This window comes from Pieris napi, chromosome 12 (genome assembly GCF_905475465.1).
Source record: "Pieris napi chromosome 12, ilPieNapi1.2, whole genome shotgun sequence".
NCBI classification, from domain to species: domain Eukaryota; kingdom Metazoa; phylum Arthropoda; class Insecta; order Lepidoptera; family Pieridae; genus Pieris; species Pieris napi.
Genome location: NC_062245.1, coordinates 12,602,703 through 12,622,516, shown reverse-complemented (window position 1 = coordinate 12,622,516; position 19,814 = coordinate 12,602,703). Strand labels below are relative to the sequence as shown.

The window sequence follows — 19,814 nt, the reverse complement described above, 5'->3', positions numbered from 1 at the left end:
CGGATCCTCTAGCGTAGGAGAACCTTCCCCATTGCACTGGAATGATTTGAGGCCATATCAAATTGTCCTCTTCCTCGCGCCGCTGTTAGCGCATAATTGCTCTTATATCTCAAACATAAGCCACATAATCACTTGACGTGCTGTCGGGAACTGCTTTTGAACAGGATGAATATAATCGTAATGGCTAAACGCGACCTATAACTTATTTGCTATGGAGGTACTCCTAATCGTTGCTGGAATGTGGCTGACAAATTGTAAATAGAGGCATTGTTTTCCTTTTTTTTACCTAAGGGCGAGTAAAAAATGGAAAAGCGTCGAAAGAAATTCTTGAGTTCTCTAATGAAATTTATTTCCTTGCAATATCGGTTTATACTTCTCACAAACATACAGTAAAGTTATTTATTGATTTAATTGCCTTAAATGAGTAAACTTAATAACGAAATATTCTCTTGTTAATCGATTTACAAATCTTTTTTGTGTCAGGATCTAGTTATATTAATGAACAGTGGTATGCCTGTTCCTCCAACATTTTGAATGTAAAGAATCTGATCTCTTAACCATATGTGACCCAAGAGACGGGGTCATCGCACAGATGGTATTTTGTTTAGTCCATTATAAGCAATCCTTTACTTTAAGTATGATCTTGTTATATTTCCTTTAAAAAGTTGGTGTAAGATTTAAAAAAATAAGCTGCAAAAAAAAAGCAGCTGAATACACCCAAGAAGGCTTTTATCAATGTTGATTGCTTTTTAATTATGCGGACAGCTGTAAAATATATAAAATTATGCAATTATTATTATATAAGAAAAGCGAAGGAAATGCAGTTCCAGTTACATCATTATAATTACGAGTAATATTAATAACCTTTAGTAGTTTTCCCTTAGTATACCGACATCATCGCATCTTATATTCTATTACGATTAAGGCGAAATATTTGTGTTTCCGAATCTCCTTAAAGTTCTCTTAACCCTCAGGTAGCTTGTAGTAACCGTACTCAGAGATTTCTATTAAATAATCTAATATGACATTTAATGCCTGAACGAACGAAAGCATTATTTTTCCTTCTGGTTGGATTGAAAAAGATAATTACGCCCGGAGTAATTATTTCAATGTATCAACTTGCTTATAATAATAATAAAATTAATACACAGCTATATAAGTTATAAACTCACATATAAACTACATATTACATCTTTAATCTCGGCTCATGTGCAGTCAGCATTATACGCAGTAACTTAGCCTCGCTAAGCCATTCGCCATATTAATATCTCCGTAATTTGAGTGTCCCATTTCCCAAATTTTTCACGAGAGTAATTTAAGTCTCTTCAGAAGTTTTCTCATCTGATGAATATTTCCGCTGTAATTAATTTTCTTAACTTAGTTTTAAGCATTGTTCTAAAAAAAACAAATTTAAATCGTGCAAACGTTCACATTTCCATTACATTTAGATTCCACTAATAATATTTTATGACATCTAAACATCTAGATGTCCGAGACATATATTTAGTATAAGTATAATTTTTATTTAAATTGTTTCTAATTTAAAATATTTTTTCACTTGTTACATGCATGTAGTACACTAATGACTTTGTATTATTCAACATTATAGATTAACTAATTCCTTTGGTCGATTAGCTAGTATTGTCGATATGTTTTGCCTGTTGTGCTCATAGATTAATTCAATAATTTACTCTCCATTAAACGCTTATTAACCTAATATAACAACATCGATTTGATTAGATATGAAACTCTAATGAAATAGGAAACCGGAAATTACGAGCTGTAAGAGAGGCGAATACGGGTCCAAGCAAATATAAAAGCCGCAATTTGCGATAGACTTGATGAGCGGAACACACTTTAGTTGTCTCTGTTTACATTTGCCGCTTCTGGTAGTTCTATTTACTTATAAATTCATAGAAAAATATTGATTCAGTTTAAAGAAAGACAAATAGTTTATGAGGCAAGATGTTTTCGTTACCTATCTGACCATGATCATATAGTCTATAAACCACGAAAAATAGCGACTATAATTTTAAATATAACCCAGTAACTGCCTCCTAGGCTGAAATCCCGTTGTTACATTAGGTTGCGAGTTTGATTACCAGCGAAGCGATTATAATTAGGTCCCATACCCTACTTGGAGTTTTAAATTATCGCGATTTAAGTAATTGTAAATAGTTTTAAGATAGTTAAACTCTAATACGATCTAATTGTCATATAAATATTTCAAATACAGTTATATAATATTGTATTTACGGTGACAAAATACAATGCGACTAAAAAAAAATCAACATCAACAACGCTAATCTACGAATTGTATTCTCGCAATATATAAATTCTGAACTCCATTCGGAGATAGTTCATTACTTCATTAGAGAACTACTCCACCCGTCACGGTAATTTGTTACAGACTCCAATGGCACGAATTCGGGTTTGCGGTTTCCTCTGGGATACGTGCCTGCATTAGGTAATGTAATATATGGTACTCCTGGATTTCTATTTTATGGCGAATACATTTTGTTAGACGATTTAGAAGAACAAAAATTCTCTTTATATTAATATTTTGGCAGTAAAAATAATCAAACAGTCGAAGTAAATCAGCATAATATATGACATACAACTACAACATTCAACAATGAAAATGCAATTTACTTTTTCATAGGTTAACACCCTCAACGATAAACCAATATCTAACGCGATAATGTATCTATGGTCATGCATTAATAATTTGATGAACAAACCAAACATTTCCCCTCGTGGTACATCAAATAAATAATGTTTGGTAGGGTGCAGGACATTGTCCTTCCGTGTTGATGGGCATCGTCGATTACTCGGCCTTAAAATGTCTAGAATTGGAAAATTAACCATTTAACTTAAACTACGATAACTACTTTACTCAATTAACATTTAAAAATGCCCATCTGCCTCCAAAAGAAGGTTTCGAGAGATAACGCGAACTAATTCCATTCCTTAGTTGCCTGCTACACGACGAAATTTTGACGATATTCATCGTGACTAGATTAACCCTCCCTCTTCAGTCTAGAAGCCAATAATCTAGATTTAACCCTCCGGTAAGCGGAGGTTAGAGGTATACAAAAGTTGCCAAAGTGTCTCCAATAAAGTTATCTGCGATGGACAGCAACTCGGTGTCGCCGATGCCAGAATTAGCACCCATTGCGGAGTTCGACAAGTCGCCTCCTTCGCCTCCAAACGAAGAGGTGCCGATGGACGACCTCCCGCCACCCCCCTCCACCATCTCACACCCTGAAGCAAACCACAACCACGTCAAGAAGTAAGTAAAATCTATTGACTATTACATAATTTGTGACCAAAAGTTATTTCAGTAAGGCGTATATATTTCTACTAAAGTACAAAATACGCAAAGTAAAGACATGAGTGATATCTAATACCGACCCCGACATCATTCCTTAATCACTGAATCGATTCAAAACAGAGGCTAACAAGGCATGTGCCAATGTTGATTATTTCTTATGTATCAATTTACCGGTAAGTAATTAATAATATTATTTTATTTGAAAAAAAATAACAAAACCTCAGTCAAAAAAAGACTACTGAACTAATCAATGTTTCAATTATAAGAATATTGTAAAGCTAAAATAACCGATACAAAATATGAATATAACATTAACATTTTCTTTAATACTGTAATCTGTTCCGCCCCTATGGCTTGTTAGTTTTTGCACATAATGGACGGTGGACCTAAAGGCCTTCGGAGGTTCGATGTTTCGCGATTACAAACATATTTTGGGGTTTGTAAGCATAGGCTAATAAGGTATTTACCTCAAAGAATCAATGCAATAAACACATAAAAGTAATTGTACCAGGATCACAATACTTTTACTTCAAAAGTTACTGTCATCTATCATTAAACTCGCAAACCTAATAAATTGATTTCATTGATCGAGTTTCATTATTTAACAACAGATGGCGCGTAATGCAATAAACTGTATACTGAAAGATTCATGTAGGAAATCTATTATGTTATTCTTTTTATTTATATTAATTTAATTTTTAAACATATATTAATCCATAATTAATATGTAATATTATAGTTTATATTTATTAATATTTATATGAGATTGCAATTATTTTTTATTAGGCGTCAGACTTGTTTTATTAGTCGAAGTAGGGCGTACATCGCGTCGAAGCCGAAACGAAATCTCCGAGTTGTGAGTTGACATGATAGTGGCGGGAAACGTACTCATGTGATCGGTTGTCGGCAATTTCTTCACGAACTTTTACTTTTCGAACCCTAGTGATTTGTGTAGTTACAAATTTTACTTAAGTTACGTGGTTAAATACAAAATAAACTAAAATGGCTAGAAAAAATATACCGTAAGTATTTTTTATTTAATTACCTAGTTTACATTCACGGAATAGTATTGTTTTAAGGTGTTAGCTGTTCACATACACAGGCATTTCGAACTTTGAAATAGAATTGTGAGAAAGTTACTTATGTTTTCAATAACAAAATGTGAATATGAATGACAGTTAAAGTGAACTTTTACCGACTACCTTAAGCCTTCTTTTGTACATATAGAATAATCGTGGATTAAAACATAAATTTGTTTTTTAAGAAGCCTCTACGTCTACAATCGTATTTATCTAATATTTAACGTATATTTAATAGCTATTCTTAAATAAAACGCTTTATATGTCAATATTCGTAATTCATCGACGTTGCCACATTACAAAAATAATTTCCATTATATTATTAGCTAACTATGTACGTAAATTCCTAATGTATTTGCAAAGTATCGTGTTATTCCAAGAAGTTATAAATTAGTGATTTATCAATGACAAATTAGTCAATTGGCGAGCTAATGCGGGTCCATTCGACCTCCAAGTTGTATTAAATCTAGTAATGCAGTGGGAGCGTTGGGAGCACAGGAAATGGGATGAAATTGATGCCATTTATTGAATATAACAGGCGCAGACGCGACCCTGCTGTTACATACCAAGCGACAGAGTTAATTAACCGTTATTTACTCTAATAAAAACTTAATGACGCTTTTTGAGCGGATTTCTGCGTGAAAATTCGATAGAAAAAAAATTATATTAGCGAAGAAATGTTTGGTTACTCCTTCGTCTTTTTCTGTCAAATTGCGTTTACGCCGTGTTGAAAATAGACAAATGAGCAGGTACTTCGGTTTAAACGGTACAACAGGACATTAATATGTATTTTATAAACAATGGAAACAATTTCTAATATTCCTCTTAGAATGTATCCTACCTTGACGTTTTTATAATCACTTTTGATCTTTTAATTTTGTTTACATTGTGTAATTTAAGTGTTGACGATTTAAAGTAATTCAATCTTATATGAATTGTTTGTCTTACACAATTTACAGCTAATTTTAGTTTCCCTGTATAGAGAATAGTACTCGTTTACATTATTTTAATTTTTATTATTTTCATTATAGTTGATAATGTTTCCGTGGATTTTTTTTATAGTTCAACGTTAATAACACGACATGTAAGCGACACAATTTGAATTTTTACGAAATATAATCATATAAACACGACATCTGTTCTAATCAATTTTAAAGAGTGAAAAAAGCCTAATAAAGGCTTGTTTAGTATGGTGCTTGTAGTACATATATACAATATACATACTACGTAAATAAACCATTTATTCACTTTAGAATCAAGTTTCAAGACAATCGTCTATTACTAGCTAGGCCTTGATTCAATTTGCTACAGGACAATGCCAATGTAGCTATATTTCTAATGTTAACATAACATATGAATACTTCCTGATCCGTGGGTACAGACCTAAATCTATAATGTGAAAAAGGAGAAAATATAAATTGTCACTCGGAAAGTGTTATTAACGCTAGGGTTCCAATAATTAACACGTAGAATAAATATAGTAATAACGAACTTTCATAGTGGAAAAACCATTGCTTCCGTAAAAAAGACATCAAAATCGATAACTCATTACTGGTTGATAGAAGCGAACTAAACTCGTGTTTAAAGTACCCCAATAAACGTGATGAAAGTACTATGTACTTGGTATCTTGCTGATTAGTATTTTGTCATACAGAGCAGCCATCATCATTTGGAAAATCGTCTTTCACATTGAAAATGTCAATGACCCGCGAGGATAACAATCGTAGGCACTTTATTACCAACTTTCCACGATTAACAGTTGTAATTTTATTTCTTACTTTCACTATAAATACCTTAATAACGAGAAATAACTTTATTGCGTACAAATAATGTTGACTTCCTCACTTAAGATTGTAACTTGTTCGTCAATGAAAGGAACTTCTCAAGGCTTGGTCTTTGATTAATACTATACCCAGTCATGGATTAGCTACGTTGTTATGCATGTAATTTCAACGTATACAGATAGGATATACAATAAAAATATGCTACAATAAAAAAAAATATAATAAAAAAGCGATTCTCCGTAATTTAAATATACTTTTTAGTTACTTCTTAACATGTAGAATTACAATACCGATTTTGTGAATGTAGACATACAAAAATATTTAAGAGACATATACTTACTATATTTTATTTAAAGACAGTCAGCTATGAATTTACTACGAAATAGTACGAATATCCTAGGCTGGTTTCAAGTTAACTTAGCAGAACATTCAGGTAATGGATAATAAAAGTTGTATTATAACAAAATATCTTAACTAAAAAAACAAAAACAAACCAGTGGCGCTACAACCTTTTTAGGTCTGGGCCTCAGATTTTTGTATCTATTTCATGATCATGCGCATGCGCACATAGAAAGAAATTCCATTTGGTACACCGCCGGGGATCAAACCTACGACCTCGAGGATGTGAGTCGCTCCCTGAAGCCACTAGGCCAACACTGCTCAAATATCGAAACTATGGGTTTGAATTATAATACTTAAGAAGAAGTCCCTTCTGCTGGGCTGGGGCGATACATTATATGTTAAAATTAGTTTGTCTATGTCACGCGACGATGTGTAAGTAAGTGCCCGATAAAACAAACGAGGCTAAGATAGAAGCTAATTACTGCTCATTAGGAAGTTTTTGTTTTTTATTTTATAATCAACAGTAGGTATGTTCACTTATTTTAAGAAATTCATTATATAAAGTATATCTAAATATAGTATAGATAGACCAGATTAAGGAAATAGCAGGTGGTACATGGCAGAGAGTGGAAAAGTGCAGACAGAAATGACGGTACTTGGAGAATGGAGAAACATTTATAAATATAATAAACATAAATGTATCCAAATGTTAAATATCTGAAATAAAAGGTTTTTATTCATATTATATAAACAAATATAAATTTCAATAGGTTTTATCACCAACGATATTTATTTAAATATCGATACCGGCAATTCTATAAAAAGACTATTGAATTATGGATGAAAAAACCAATTCCATTTGGAAAACTCTTAGGCGGTTCAATAAAACGTGGGACCACATTTTATACGTAACTCACGAACTTGAAGGAAGGTATAGTAATAAAGTCTTAACAGAATCAACAGACCGCGTCAAGCGCCCAATTACGATCTATCGGTTGTGACAGTGCTCCACTTTCAATGATTTATATCACTACCTGCTTCACAACATGGGCTAGATTGTTTTTACCTCGACTTCACAGCACCTAGTAAGGTTTTTCGTTCGTTGTCTGTTGTGGTTTCTAAACGTATCGGTTATCTAATCGGCAATCTCTCAAACCTTCTTTACTTCTGGAAAGATTTCGAAAACATAAATTAAAAGCATATTTTATCTGAGTACATCAGTGCCGGCCAAGTGGCTAAGCGGCTCTCAAACCTGGGGTTGTCTGATTAAACCCCGGGTGCACCAATTGTTTTTTGGTTTTATAGTTGCTATCAGCCTTACGGGTGAAGGATATATTCAAATATATAGTGCGAAATAAAAGACGTCTTCTAGAAAGTTCCTAAATTTGGTGCATAAAAGAGGGCCATTGAAACAGACGCAGACATGCTACGTAAGCTCTCTATCTCTTCCCAAGTTAAAAATTACCATTTCACATAATTTTTGGGAGCAGTTAGGTCTGATCTTAGTTTAGGTGTTAAGATTCCTAAACTTTGCCAATTATCTAGTCCCATCCCGTAATTTGCATAAATTGATTGCACGCTGTGTGATACACGTTATAAAATAGTGTTACCGCGAGGTGCGCAAGCGCACCGATCCAGTCGAGCGCCCAACCGACAAACTGTCACACGTTTAATTAAAACATCCTGGACCAAAATGAAGCAAATTTAACATTAAAATAATCCTAAGTGATTATAGTAACTGGCGTATTGCACTGTGTCGTGTGGTTTTATATGTTTGGGGAATATACTCAACAATGCGTTAGAGGTATCAAGTGAAACAGAGGCCGTATGTATTTTTAGACTTTTATCGTTGATATTAGTTTCATTAGCTTATCAGAACTTACACTCTTACTTTTAATCTCGGCACTCATGATTCACTTTTAATTGTGACTAACACCATGCTTATTTCCTAGGCGGCAACGGCAAAAGTTGTAATTAAACCAACCCTTCGAGGTCTTTTAAATTACGTACAATAAAATTTTATAACCGTTTAATCAATCGATTCGATCTTATCTTTTAAATTCATCAGCTTCCATATTCTAGAAGCGGAGTATGCATTTAGGAGTCTTCAAGCGCAAAACGCATATTAATGACATCACTTTCCAAGGTCAGCCCTCTGTGGCATACTAAAGGGATCGTCATTTGTTTAATTGTCCTCCGGGTAATGTAAATAAACAATAGTGATATGCTGCCTTAATTAGACGTGGAAATTAATATCGAGTAACGCATTTATACACATTAGTAAACATATGATTTTATAATTATTATTGGTCTTTTGGGCTATTTGTATTTTTAATTTATATGCGGATTTTCCTATTTTTTTCGTTTCCGACGTAACCGAAACTAATTACGAAAACATTGTCATGTTAAAATACAGGGATGTTTTTATCCGTCTAATGCTTAAAGAGTTGGATATTGTTGTTAGTTACGCATACTACACCTTTAAATAAAATTTCTTTAATTCCAAATAAACGCGAATTTATTACACAATTTACATGTTTTGTATGTATATCTCGCTTTTAAGGAAGTATTATTTAAAAGCCGAATTATTATTAAACTATTGTCTTCTTAACACAATATTAATGAAGAAAATTCAAGGTTTAAATATATTTCAATTAACTGTGGCGTGTTAAATGAGCGAACTAAATTGTTCAGCTTGTGTCGTGTTTAGAAACATGAAACATTGTTTGGCGGAAAACTTCATTGGCTGCGAAAACAACAATTAATGTTATGTTTCGAAACTTGTTTAACGGAACACATACGATTATATATAAGAATAAAATGGTATTGATAATAGTTGATAAAATACGTGTTGTTTTTAATTTATTCATTTACAGCATTAGCCAAAAATACATACAGACATAACAGAAGAAGCACATTATTAAGTCCAGTACAAACATTAATGTGTTAACATTAAAGGATTCTTGCTATTTATATATTTAATCATAGACGTATATGGAAGCTCCATATACGTCACAACATACCTTCATATATAACATATATATTAAAATAACAAGTACAATTTTTAGGATTGTATTATGAAATAAATCATTAAGACTCTCAGTCTGTCTTTATTAGAAAATTAATATGAAACTGATAATCTATTAGGGAACTCATAAATGCTACATTTATCACAAGTAAATATCGTAAACAATTAATATTATTATTAAGCCTTTATTGCTGACACCCAGTATATATAAACTTTTATTTTAGTTACAAAAACTAACTTAATCTAATACATACATCAGATGTACCGGTTTTGGTGGTCGACATGTCCTGTCATAGGCCTCTTCAAGCTGCTTCCATTATTTTCTAATGTTAGCTCTTCTTGTCCAAGTCGTGCCTCCTATTCTCTTTTTATCGTCTGCCCATCCCTTGTTTCGTCTTTCTCTTTTCCTTTTTCCCTCTCGTGGTTGCCATTCTGTTATAATGTTTGTCCAAACAATGAATATTAGACATGACAAAAATAAGTAGGTTATAGTTTAAAATAACATGATATGTCTAACGGTGAAATTAGCTGGTACTCGGGGATTTTCTGTGGTGAAGTCGTTGAAAAATGGTCGCATATTTACATAAAGTGGCCTTAATTGATACGCTCGACGATCTAGTTCATTAAATCACTACTCGGCTGTTCACCTTATGCGCGTTGCAAAAATTATGTATAATTTTCTATAGAACTCGTAAAAAATAGTACAGTTCGATTACGGTACTACAGGATTTTTTGGTTATCATGTGATGTGAGATGATTTACAGAGACAGGAGACACGAACCTTTTCGCACACGCGGGCATACGTTTGTATTGGTAATTTTGACCATATGTGTTTCGTTTTTAGTTCTTGTTTTGGAATTTTGATTGATAATTTTTTCATCACCCCAAAACAGATAGATCATTCCTAAATATAAAATGCAATAATGTAATTTGTTTTTCTACAGTATTAGAAAGTAAGAAAGATATATTATTATTATTCGAAATCACAAATAAGTTTTTAACGAAGGATATCTTTTATCTCGCATTTGAGAGATCAAACCTGAAATACTTCGAACAGAAAACGTTTGAAATATAGTCTGAAAATAACCTCTGAGCATGGCCTAGAGGTTTGCAATCTTAACAACCTTTACAAAGTACCTAATGATAATATCCTTAAGACCTATCAATCAAAGTCTTGATTGAAAACAGGCTCTGTGCAAACTAAATTGATTATATTCGTATCCCTTCTAATATATTTCATCTTAAATGCAAATTAAATTCCACAAGCGATACTTATACAAGGAATGTGTTATTTTAATCATACATATGTTGTATATTAATTCTAGTTGTTCTGTTCTTACCATGTAACAGGAAAAGTTGTTATGTGGAAAGGAATACAATCTGGCAGTGCTCCAGTGCCTAGGCCTCAGAGTGCCTGATGCCGTTACTATTCGTACCCTCAGCGAAAACTCACCTCTCGACACAAAGTATGAAAATAATTAATGAACTGCATAGATTAACAGGTGTTTTAATAGTCCGTTGGGTGAATTGACAAAAGGTTTGCTTCATGTCAGTTCCTCTACTGTAAGAAATAGTCTTTTTGTAAGTATTTTAGTCTCTATGTACGTTTGTGTATACTTACCTCATTGGAGTTATCTGTAATGGTGGCTTATTTTATTAAATAAATAGGCTATACTACTTTCGTAGAGATAGTAGATAGGCTGTGACTGGAAAATGCTGAATTACATTTTCAAATTACATATGTAAGCATTTTTGCATATGCTTATGTTTTTGTTATGTAAATGAATTAATTTTATTACGTAAGCAATAATTATGAGCATAAAGTTATTGCGACACAATATTAAGTTTCATACTAGTGAACGAAACAATACATTGTACACCTGAACTAATTTATTCATAATTCAATAGAAATCTTTTTATTACATATTTAAATTTATAATGACTAAGAAGGTTCTTGTGAAAATCAGCATTCCATTCTTGGGAAATTATTTAGTTTTGTATTTAATGGAGGATACTAAGCCGTGAGTATATTATATATTATTATACTTTTACTAGCTCATCAACGTGACGAATACTAAACGAGTTTGATTCTCGGCGAAACAATAACTGTTTCGATCCGGACAGAAAGCTGCCTTACTGAGACTATGGCATATTAATAAAATTTTACTAGACAGGAATTAGCTTTAATTTAAAAGAATAATGTTTTTAATATATTGTAAAATGACCAGGATCTATGTTCTTTTTTTTTTACTTAATCTCTAGTAATACATATTTAAATAGCCCAAAAATTATTTACGAAAGCAACTAGACAGAAATTGCAAGGAGGAAGTAGCGGTTTCTATCCGGCGGTAAATATTTAAAAATATTATTACCGCGTAATGTAGGGCGTGTTTGCCCAAGGTTTCTGTTGCTCTAAGCTTGAACGTTGAATAACGAGAAGGGTTTCCGAGGACTCCGACCCCACGGAATTGCTAATTACGAAAACAAGTGTAATTATAATCGTTTGACTCTTGGTAGTACGCTTATCTTAGCATTCCTTTAAAGAAATCTCTTTCAGAAATTTTACATTTAATTTTAGCGACGATCTTTTTATATAATTACAAAAGTAGTTATGATATTAACTTGAAATAAATTCTTATTCAAAACATGTATTATATGTTCTATTGACTTTCAGTATAAGCTATAATTTGACAATGCAATACTAAGCGTTCAAGGTGGTCAACTGGTTAGAAGAATGCAGTTGCCATTCGGTAACTTGAGTTAAGCAATTATTCAAGTTCTTCATTAGCCTAGCAATACTATTGAAAGTTAAGATTTGATAGATCTTGGGGAGGGGCATCGGTCAGCGTGAAATTTGGTAACGACGCCTGTTGTTTGTAACCTGGGGAAACGGCCCATGACGTATCTGACAAATAGTAAACTTTACAGGGCAGCCATTTCAAAATAATATAGTCATGTTAGTTTTTGTCATAACTATTTTAATTCATATTCTGTTATTATGAAAATTTGCAAACAAGCAAACAAAAGGGTTTGTTGTGAAACAAAATAAAATAATAACATTAAATTACACAGTTTTCTAGAAAAATCACATGTATCTATCAAATCCGTCACTTTACCGACTGATTAATATGAAATTTAAAACACATAGAATATTTTTTTAATGTAGCCGTAATATTTAGTCAATGTAGTATCCAAATATGATAAAAAGAGGATTTAGTTTTTTTTTCAAATCTGACATTGTTTTACGATTATGACGAAATGTTTCTTGACTTCCGTAAAAAAATAGTGTTTCGATGGTCGAAGTTACTCATATATCAATACTGTACCAACCGTACGAGACAAAAGGTCGCTCAGAGGTTACATGATTCTACGAGAATAATCTAAGTTAGACTGGGAATATTGTTTTAGCTGGCTACTGTACAATATAATCTTTGTTTTAATATAGTTACCATAGTGAGAGATATATTTAATAATACAGGTGTGTAGTTCGTATTAGGTAATTACCCCCGCGCTCATATTTAACAAACTCTTGTGTTGCATAGTTTCAACGGCAAATTTCAGCAATTACCAACTTGTCAGCTTAATTCCCGAGGGTGAAGTTTTAGTCTGTTTTGAAAATTGCGCGTATATCGTATTAATGTAGTATACGTATTATAATGATTGATTAAATAATATTGACAAAATTGTGGAGCTAACTTCAAATCAGTGGCCATTTCTAATTTCACAGATGACCCTTGACAGTTAACATACTCATTACTTTCTACTTACTTGCTCTTTTAAATGACGTTCTATTGTAATTTTTAACCGTTTATGAAGGTTTTAAATACTTTTGTAAATTAAAACACTGATTTCACTTTCGTTAAATTAGTCTCGTCTTTACGATAATATAATGGTGGCTGTACACACTCGTCGAGACACCCCGAGACAGGGCGAGAGCGAGAGTGTACAGTAGAGCTCTCGTCTCGCCTCGCTTCCTCGCAGTTGGTCTCGCCTCTCTCGGTCGCCTGTCGGTTTTTGCGCACGAGTCAAAGGGTCTCGCGAGTAAAACGAGAGCGACCTGTACACACTCGTTCAATCATTAAATTTTGGATAATATTAAAACTTTATGATCCTAATTACCAATTTCTGTTGCGGTGTATAGTGACCATCTTCTTCTTCGCCATGGCTTCGTATTTTTTTTAATGGTTAATGTGAAGAAAATTATAATAACTCATTGCACAAAGACAAACAGCAGCAGCGGTTGCCACGTCCATTATCAACGGTGTTTTAAATACAATTAACTTAACGAGTGTGTACAGGCTGCGCTCTTCTCTCGGTCCTCTCGGCCGAGACTCTCGGCGAGAAGCTCTCGCCGAGTGTGTACAGCCACCATTAAACTTTAAAAAATATTTATTATGTAATTATAGTGTGCTCAAACTCCCTTCTTGTTTTCATTTACAATTAATTGCAATAACTGAATATTTCATAATAATTTATGACAAACTCATCATCACAGGAGTCATTCTTAGCCCTAAGTATCGACTAATTCTACCATTAGAGATTTAAAAAATGTTCCTAAATGAATGAACAGTAATAGGAAAAATTTTACTGTTTGTGTAATCTGTCGAGTTTTACGATCGATTATGCATTGTATAAAATTAATGAGTATACATAATTAGTGAATGCAATCGATAACATTAAGTTTTTAACCTGTTTTGTATGAAGAGAGCGTTCCTCCAAACTCAATTATGTGACCCCTGATCTCCTGATGAGCGAACTAAGCGTATTTCGTTCCCGGGAGCACTTTACATAATAGTACACGCGGTATGTCCTGTTAACTTGTTCCAATTAAATATCATGTTACTTATATACGTAGTTGTTTAATAACTGTACATAATATCATTCGAAGTATTTGTTTTAATACTTGTACTGGTTTAGTCTTATACTTAGCTTGATTACTCCTAATAAAATTTGTATCAATAGTAATCACGTCTATTATATAATACATGTGTGTGTACTGTGTATGCAGTGTATCCGAAAATGAGAGCGCGAAAAAACTTCTGGATCCAATTAAGATTTTAAATGACTTTCCTTCTAATGTACGAGACATGTCACAGATCTAATTGCCAGCTCATTGAAATCTTCCTTGAATTGCAGTAGGGTCACGGAGGTCAAACTCCAATACTCCATCTCCAGTGCACTATTAATTTTATTCACCCTTTGATAGCTTCAGTTCGTGTTGGTTTTAGAGAAAGGTCAAAGACTTTATAGAAGGCTTTTGTGGTCTTATATAAATAATGTAATGATGAGTCAGCATTGAAGACGTTTTTTTAAAGTATGCTTACTTCTTACGTACATGTATTGATGTGAAAGTGAAAGCCTTGTCAGGAAGTTAATGAGAAAATAGGAATAATAATGAGCTTTTTAAGCCTCAATTTTGTGGTAATATAGACATTTTAATTATATAATGCTGAATTATTACAGCATTATATAAGTTTGGCATCTTTGTAATGAACACTACGCAAAGCATCAACGCAGAAATTACTACTTATAAAAATATTTATAACAGTTAATATCTAAAAAAACCCTAATATGTCTTAAAAGGCTAAGATATCGTTAAATGAACCCTATTGTAACTTTAATAAGTTAAAGCCATATTTTTCGAATTAAAACAAATACAATGGACCAAGAATAATATAAAATCACACAGAATTTTATTGTGAAACAAATTGTAAAAACGTATTAATTGAAAACATGAGATGAAGAGGTAACCTACATTTGAATGAATGTTGCGCCGAGCGTTGGATTAATATCTATTTGATAAAAAAAACTGGGAGGCTTTGATCTAGGTCAGTAATTTATAGGTAACTTTAAATATTAGGTTTATCTGTATTTCGCTCTTTGCATTTTGTTATTTCTATTCAGAACTGGTCATGTCTCTAGAAGGTTTTAATATATGTCTAATTGGCATACCTGCAAACCTTATGTTTTTCAAGTCGATATAGTCACGATTTCATTGATGGAAATAAATTTTTATGGTTCGCCTTAGACAGTTAGGCAGAGGTGAATTTTTGTCAAGGTTTTCTGTGACGAGATTGAATTCATTCTTCATCGAATTTGTAAGACTACTTTTCATCTTTGTTGCCAGCTAAATAATGAATTGAGATAATAATAAAAGTGGAGACTGATTTTCCTGTATAATTCAACTAGCATTTCCTTTTTAAACATGCAAATTATGCCCACCCAAGTTGTTTCGTAATTCGGACATCTGGCGCGAATCGAAAATATGCACGATTTACGTTTGCATATTTGAAATAGAAATTCTTAGAGTTAACTTGAAATATGTGTAGCGCTGTGACTTGACTGTGACTAGGTATTCTGTGGTATAATTTTTGAAATCAAATGTAGTTTGTTATTAATTCCTACAAACCAACTATTTAGGTTTGATACTAGTCGAAAAGCGATAATTGAATGCTACGAAGTGCCGGGTCGCGTTCGTTGGGCTTACGGGACTTTCTATAAGCATATAAAATTGAAATTTCTCGTCATGTCATCATGGAACCATTCGTGTTATCGTAAATGTAGATTCCTACACGTGTGTTGTACAGTACGCCGTACACACGCATGAATAAGGCATTAAAGTCATTTGTGAACGTGAAGCTACCCTACTGACATGACACACTTCCTGATTCAACACTTCTGTATGAATATATTACGCTGAACGCATTATCTTGTACAATATTCAACTTATTTCAAGCTAAAGCGAACGCACAGATTAAACAAAAAGCGCTCATTGCAAGATAAGTACGAACAGTGGTGGACAATATTTATATTTCCAAAAAATTCAGTTTATTTATGTTATCGTAAAGACAATTCTTTTACCCGGAGATGTATACAAAATTGATTCGATGATACATATGAATGAAATCCAAAATTACCAACATATATACTAAAATACTTGATGTGTAAATACCTCCCTACGTCTTCGTAAATTCATAAATGTATAATAAAATCTTACATAAATATATATCTTGATACGGTGTAATTAAGAAAAACATCTTCACGTAACCGCAGTAGTAATGACCTAATTATTTATGCGTCAAATATAATTAAATATTTGCCATGTAAGTCGTCAGTTTACTGCTCAAATTCTTAGATGTCTGTTATCAGACCAAGGTAATGATAACATATTTATCAGGATCCTATGACGGAGTCTGTGTTTATATAATACGCGACCTTGCAGTGCGTATTTTTATACATATAAGATTGATTGATGATAATGCCATGTAAGGATGATAATGACATTTGAGCAGTAAATTGAGGTGATAATTTTAACAAATATAAACTTCAACCGTGCTCAGATTGACAGTTACTTTCCATATCTATCGAATAACATTATTATTTATTTCGTACTCCTACAGTTAACATAAATTATATATAACAAAAAACAATTATACTAAAGATACAGCCAAAGATGGAATGCATATGTATACAAAATGGGTTTAAACATTTTCAAAAGGAAAACATCAATTAAATTATTCAAGACATGTAACTAAGTAATGCCTAATTCGGCTGTGTTGTGTAATTAATTATTTGAAGATCTGAAAGGAACTTTGAAGTAGATGTAATTAATAGGAAGCTGCTAAGGATAAGTTATGTTATGACTCTGTTAAAACTTAATGATCTTTATGTATTCCAGTCTGGTGTATATAATAATAACAAAATTCAGTTTAATTTCCAATAATTACAAAAGTATTATAAGCTTAGATTTGTTATATATACATTTTTATTTTCTTGTTATGATAATATCCTAGCTTCCTTCAGTACAGGTGATCGGGACCTCTTCACGGGTAAAACCTTTCTCCAGTTTTTTCCAAATATTTTTGGCCATGGTTTAATTTGTACATTCGCTTCCTGCTAACAGTTCTATGGTCTGGTATCTATAAAAAACTTTAAATATAAGAAAAAAATGTTTACTAGACTTTAATATTATATGCATAAACATTTTGTATCGTACATCAAGCTTTCAAACATGAAAAGCGCTCTCAGTAAAGGGATAAATTCCTGCGCAAGTTTTGATGTTTCATTTTATGAGAGAACATTCCTGAAATTTGTGACACAATAGGGGCTTATACGTCCATGTGGTACAATTTAGTTCATATATTTTTATTTTAGACATAAAATATTTTTATGAACTCTTGACTATTGACTTTTAACAATGTATTTTGTCTATGCTTTTAAAAATATATACTTTTTGATGTTTTAAATACCCATGGGGCTACAATTTAAATGGCTTTAAATTTTTGTTTCTGTTTCGTGATAAAAAGTGAATAGCCGGTGATCGAATCTACGACCTCAGCAATAAAAGTCGCAACACTGTTCTGTTTGTTTACGTTTTATCTAATACCCCCAATAGTGATTGGATTGATTTCTTTTTATTGCCTTCGTTAATACCGAAAGTTTGATTCCTAGAAAACAAACTAAAAGTGATACAGATCTTGCTGGCTTGCTCTTTGCCAGTTAACAAATCTTCAGGTTCTTAATACTACAATAGTGTTTTGTATATATGTTCCCCGATTACTTGCCTGGACCCATTTAGGAAACCTTAATAATTATTCGATATATAAAGTATATGATTCGGTGTCGAATTGATAGTAACTGTCTACTGTCTGTTGATAAGAAATTTTGTTTAATGTTTGAAGAACTTACAAAAAATTTATTTTTATTTACATGAGAAACTTAAAATGTATATACGAACGAGATACACGTCGCCATCAGCCGTCCCAATTTTAGTTTACTAGGCTCATTCTGATATGTATCTTTAATACCCCTTTGCATTGGTTAAACGCGCCAATATTACGAATTTTAGACGGTAGTTGATTAAATAATTTTGTTTATGTATTATATAACTAAATAATTTATTATAGCTTAAAATTACACAATCGTAATATCTTGTCATCTCACTCTACGATCTTGTATTTGTATATTGCAACCTGTAAGGTGATTGAGACATCAAAATTGCTGTCAGTGAAATCGACGGATAAATGTATTACCGTTAGTGGTCAGTGGGTCACTTTTTACCTTATATTGGGTACTATCCAATAGTCGTTTTGCATGCGCTCCGTGTACTTGACTTAGTTGTCTATTCATTGTTTAGGTGTATGTTTTACACGTTGTCTGACACTTATTTTTATGATCATTTTGATATGTAGCATTCTAATGAATGCTAATCTAATGAATTAAATTCTAAAAGAATTGGAAAAATTGGTAAAATATACAAAAATACAATCCTTTCACTAACTAACTTAAATATTTTAAATAGAGGAATAGGTAGATGAAAAAAAATTTCCAAGGCGCTTCTTAATGAGTTCTCTTGAACATGCTTGTAAACTTGAACTCTGGAACGAACATCTATGTATTGACTCATTCTGTCCTTTCTACCTTTTTGTACGAATTACGAATAGTTTTTTTATGGAAAGGAACGACTGTGTCCACGATCCGTCGCAATTATGACTCGTACGTGGTATGTAAAAATGTTGAAAAAAAAAAATTCATACATTTCATACATTTTAGCAATTACCGTATCTCTGTGGCTCAGGGCCCAAAATGCATATATGCTGGAGGTAGGTAGGTAGGAGGTAGGTGCTGAGGTAGGATTCGATCCCCGGTGAACCAATAATATAACTGATAACGGCTAGAAGGCACAAAATGCTGATAAAAAAATATGAAAATTGAAATTGTTAGAACATTTTTCTCCGTATTCGGAATTTCAGTAAATTTCAACTATATTAAGTATCTTAATAATTTATATGTACAACATTTAAATACAAACCGAAATACATTCTACGGTTGTCACTTTCGAATTAATTTAAAATTTATCGTTTAATTGGCAATCGATTTGCAAGCGCCACAATTTTCCATCAATTTTGAGTGGCAATTATCGGAGGACATTGATTTAAGGGCTTATTAATTATGGCATTGGCTACAATATATTTACAAAAGTAAGTAAGTAAGTAAGCAAAAACAATCTCACACACAAGTTTTCCATACAAAAGTGTCTTCTCTAATATTAATTTATATCATTATTATTTAGCTCTGAATTATGAACGATGTCATTTATAAGTTATCATTTTAGCTATGTCTGTGGCGAATTTGTTCATTTCCTCAAATATCTTTAAAAACTTTTCCATTTAAAAGTCGGAGAGTTTATTGTTAATTCTTCTCGTCCATTCTACGCCCTTGAGAACTGGCTATAAGTGTACAATATT

General features: G+C 32.4%; 1 protein-coding gene across 6 annotated transcripts in view; it reads left to right on the top strand.

Annotated features, from left to right (window-relative positions):
* The window catches only part of LOC125054410 (plasma membrane ascorbate-dependent reductase CYBRD1-like), a 42,752-nt gene that overhangs the window by 9,104 nt on the left and 13,834 nt on the right, over positions 1-19,814 (top strand). For 3 of the 6 annotated variants that reach the window (XM_047656288.1, XM_047656285.1, XM_047656286.1), the window contains exon 2: positions 2,975-3,292. In XM_047656288.1, coding sequence (XP_047512244.1) covers positions 3,132-3,292 — 161 coding nt within the window. In that variant the 5' untranslated portion in view covers positions 2,975-3,131. Of the gene's footprint in view, positions 1-2,974; positions 3,293-4,167; positions 4,357-11,556; positions 11,589-19,814 lie in introns of those variants that run through there. The other 3 variants (XM_047656287.1, XM_047656290.1, XM_047656289.1) reach the window with 3 other exon arrangements.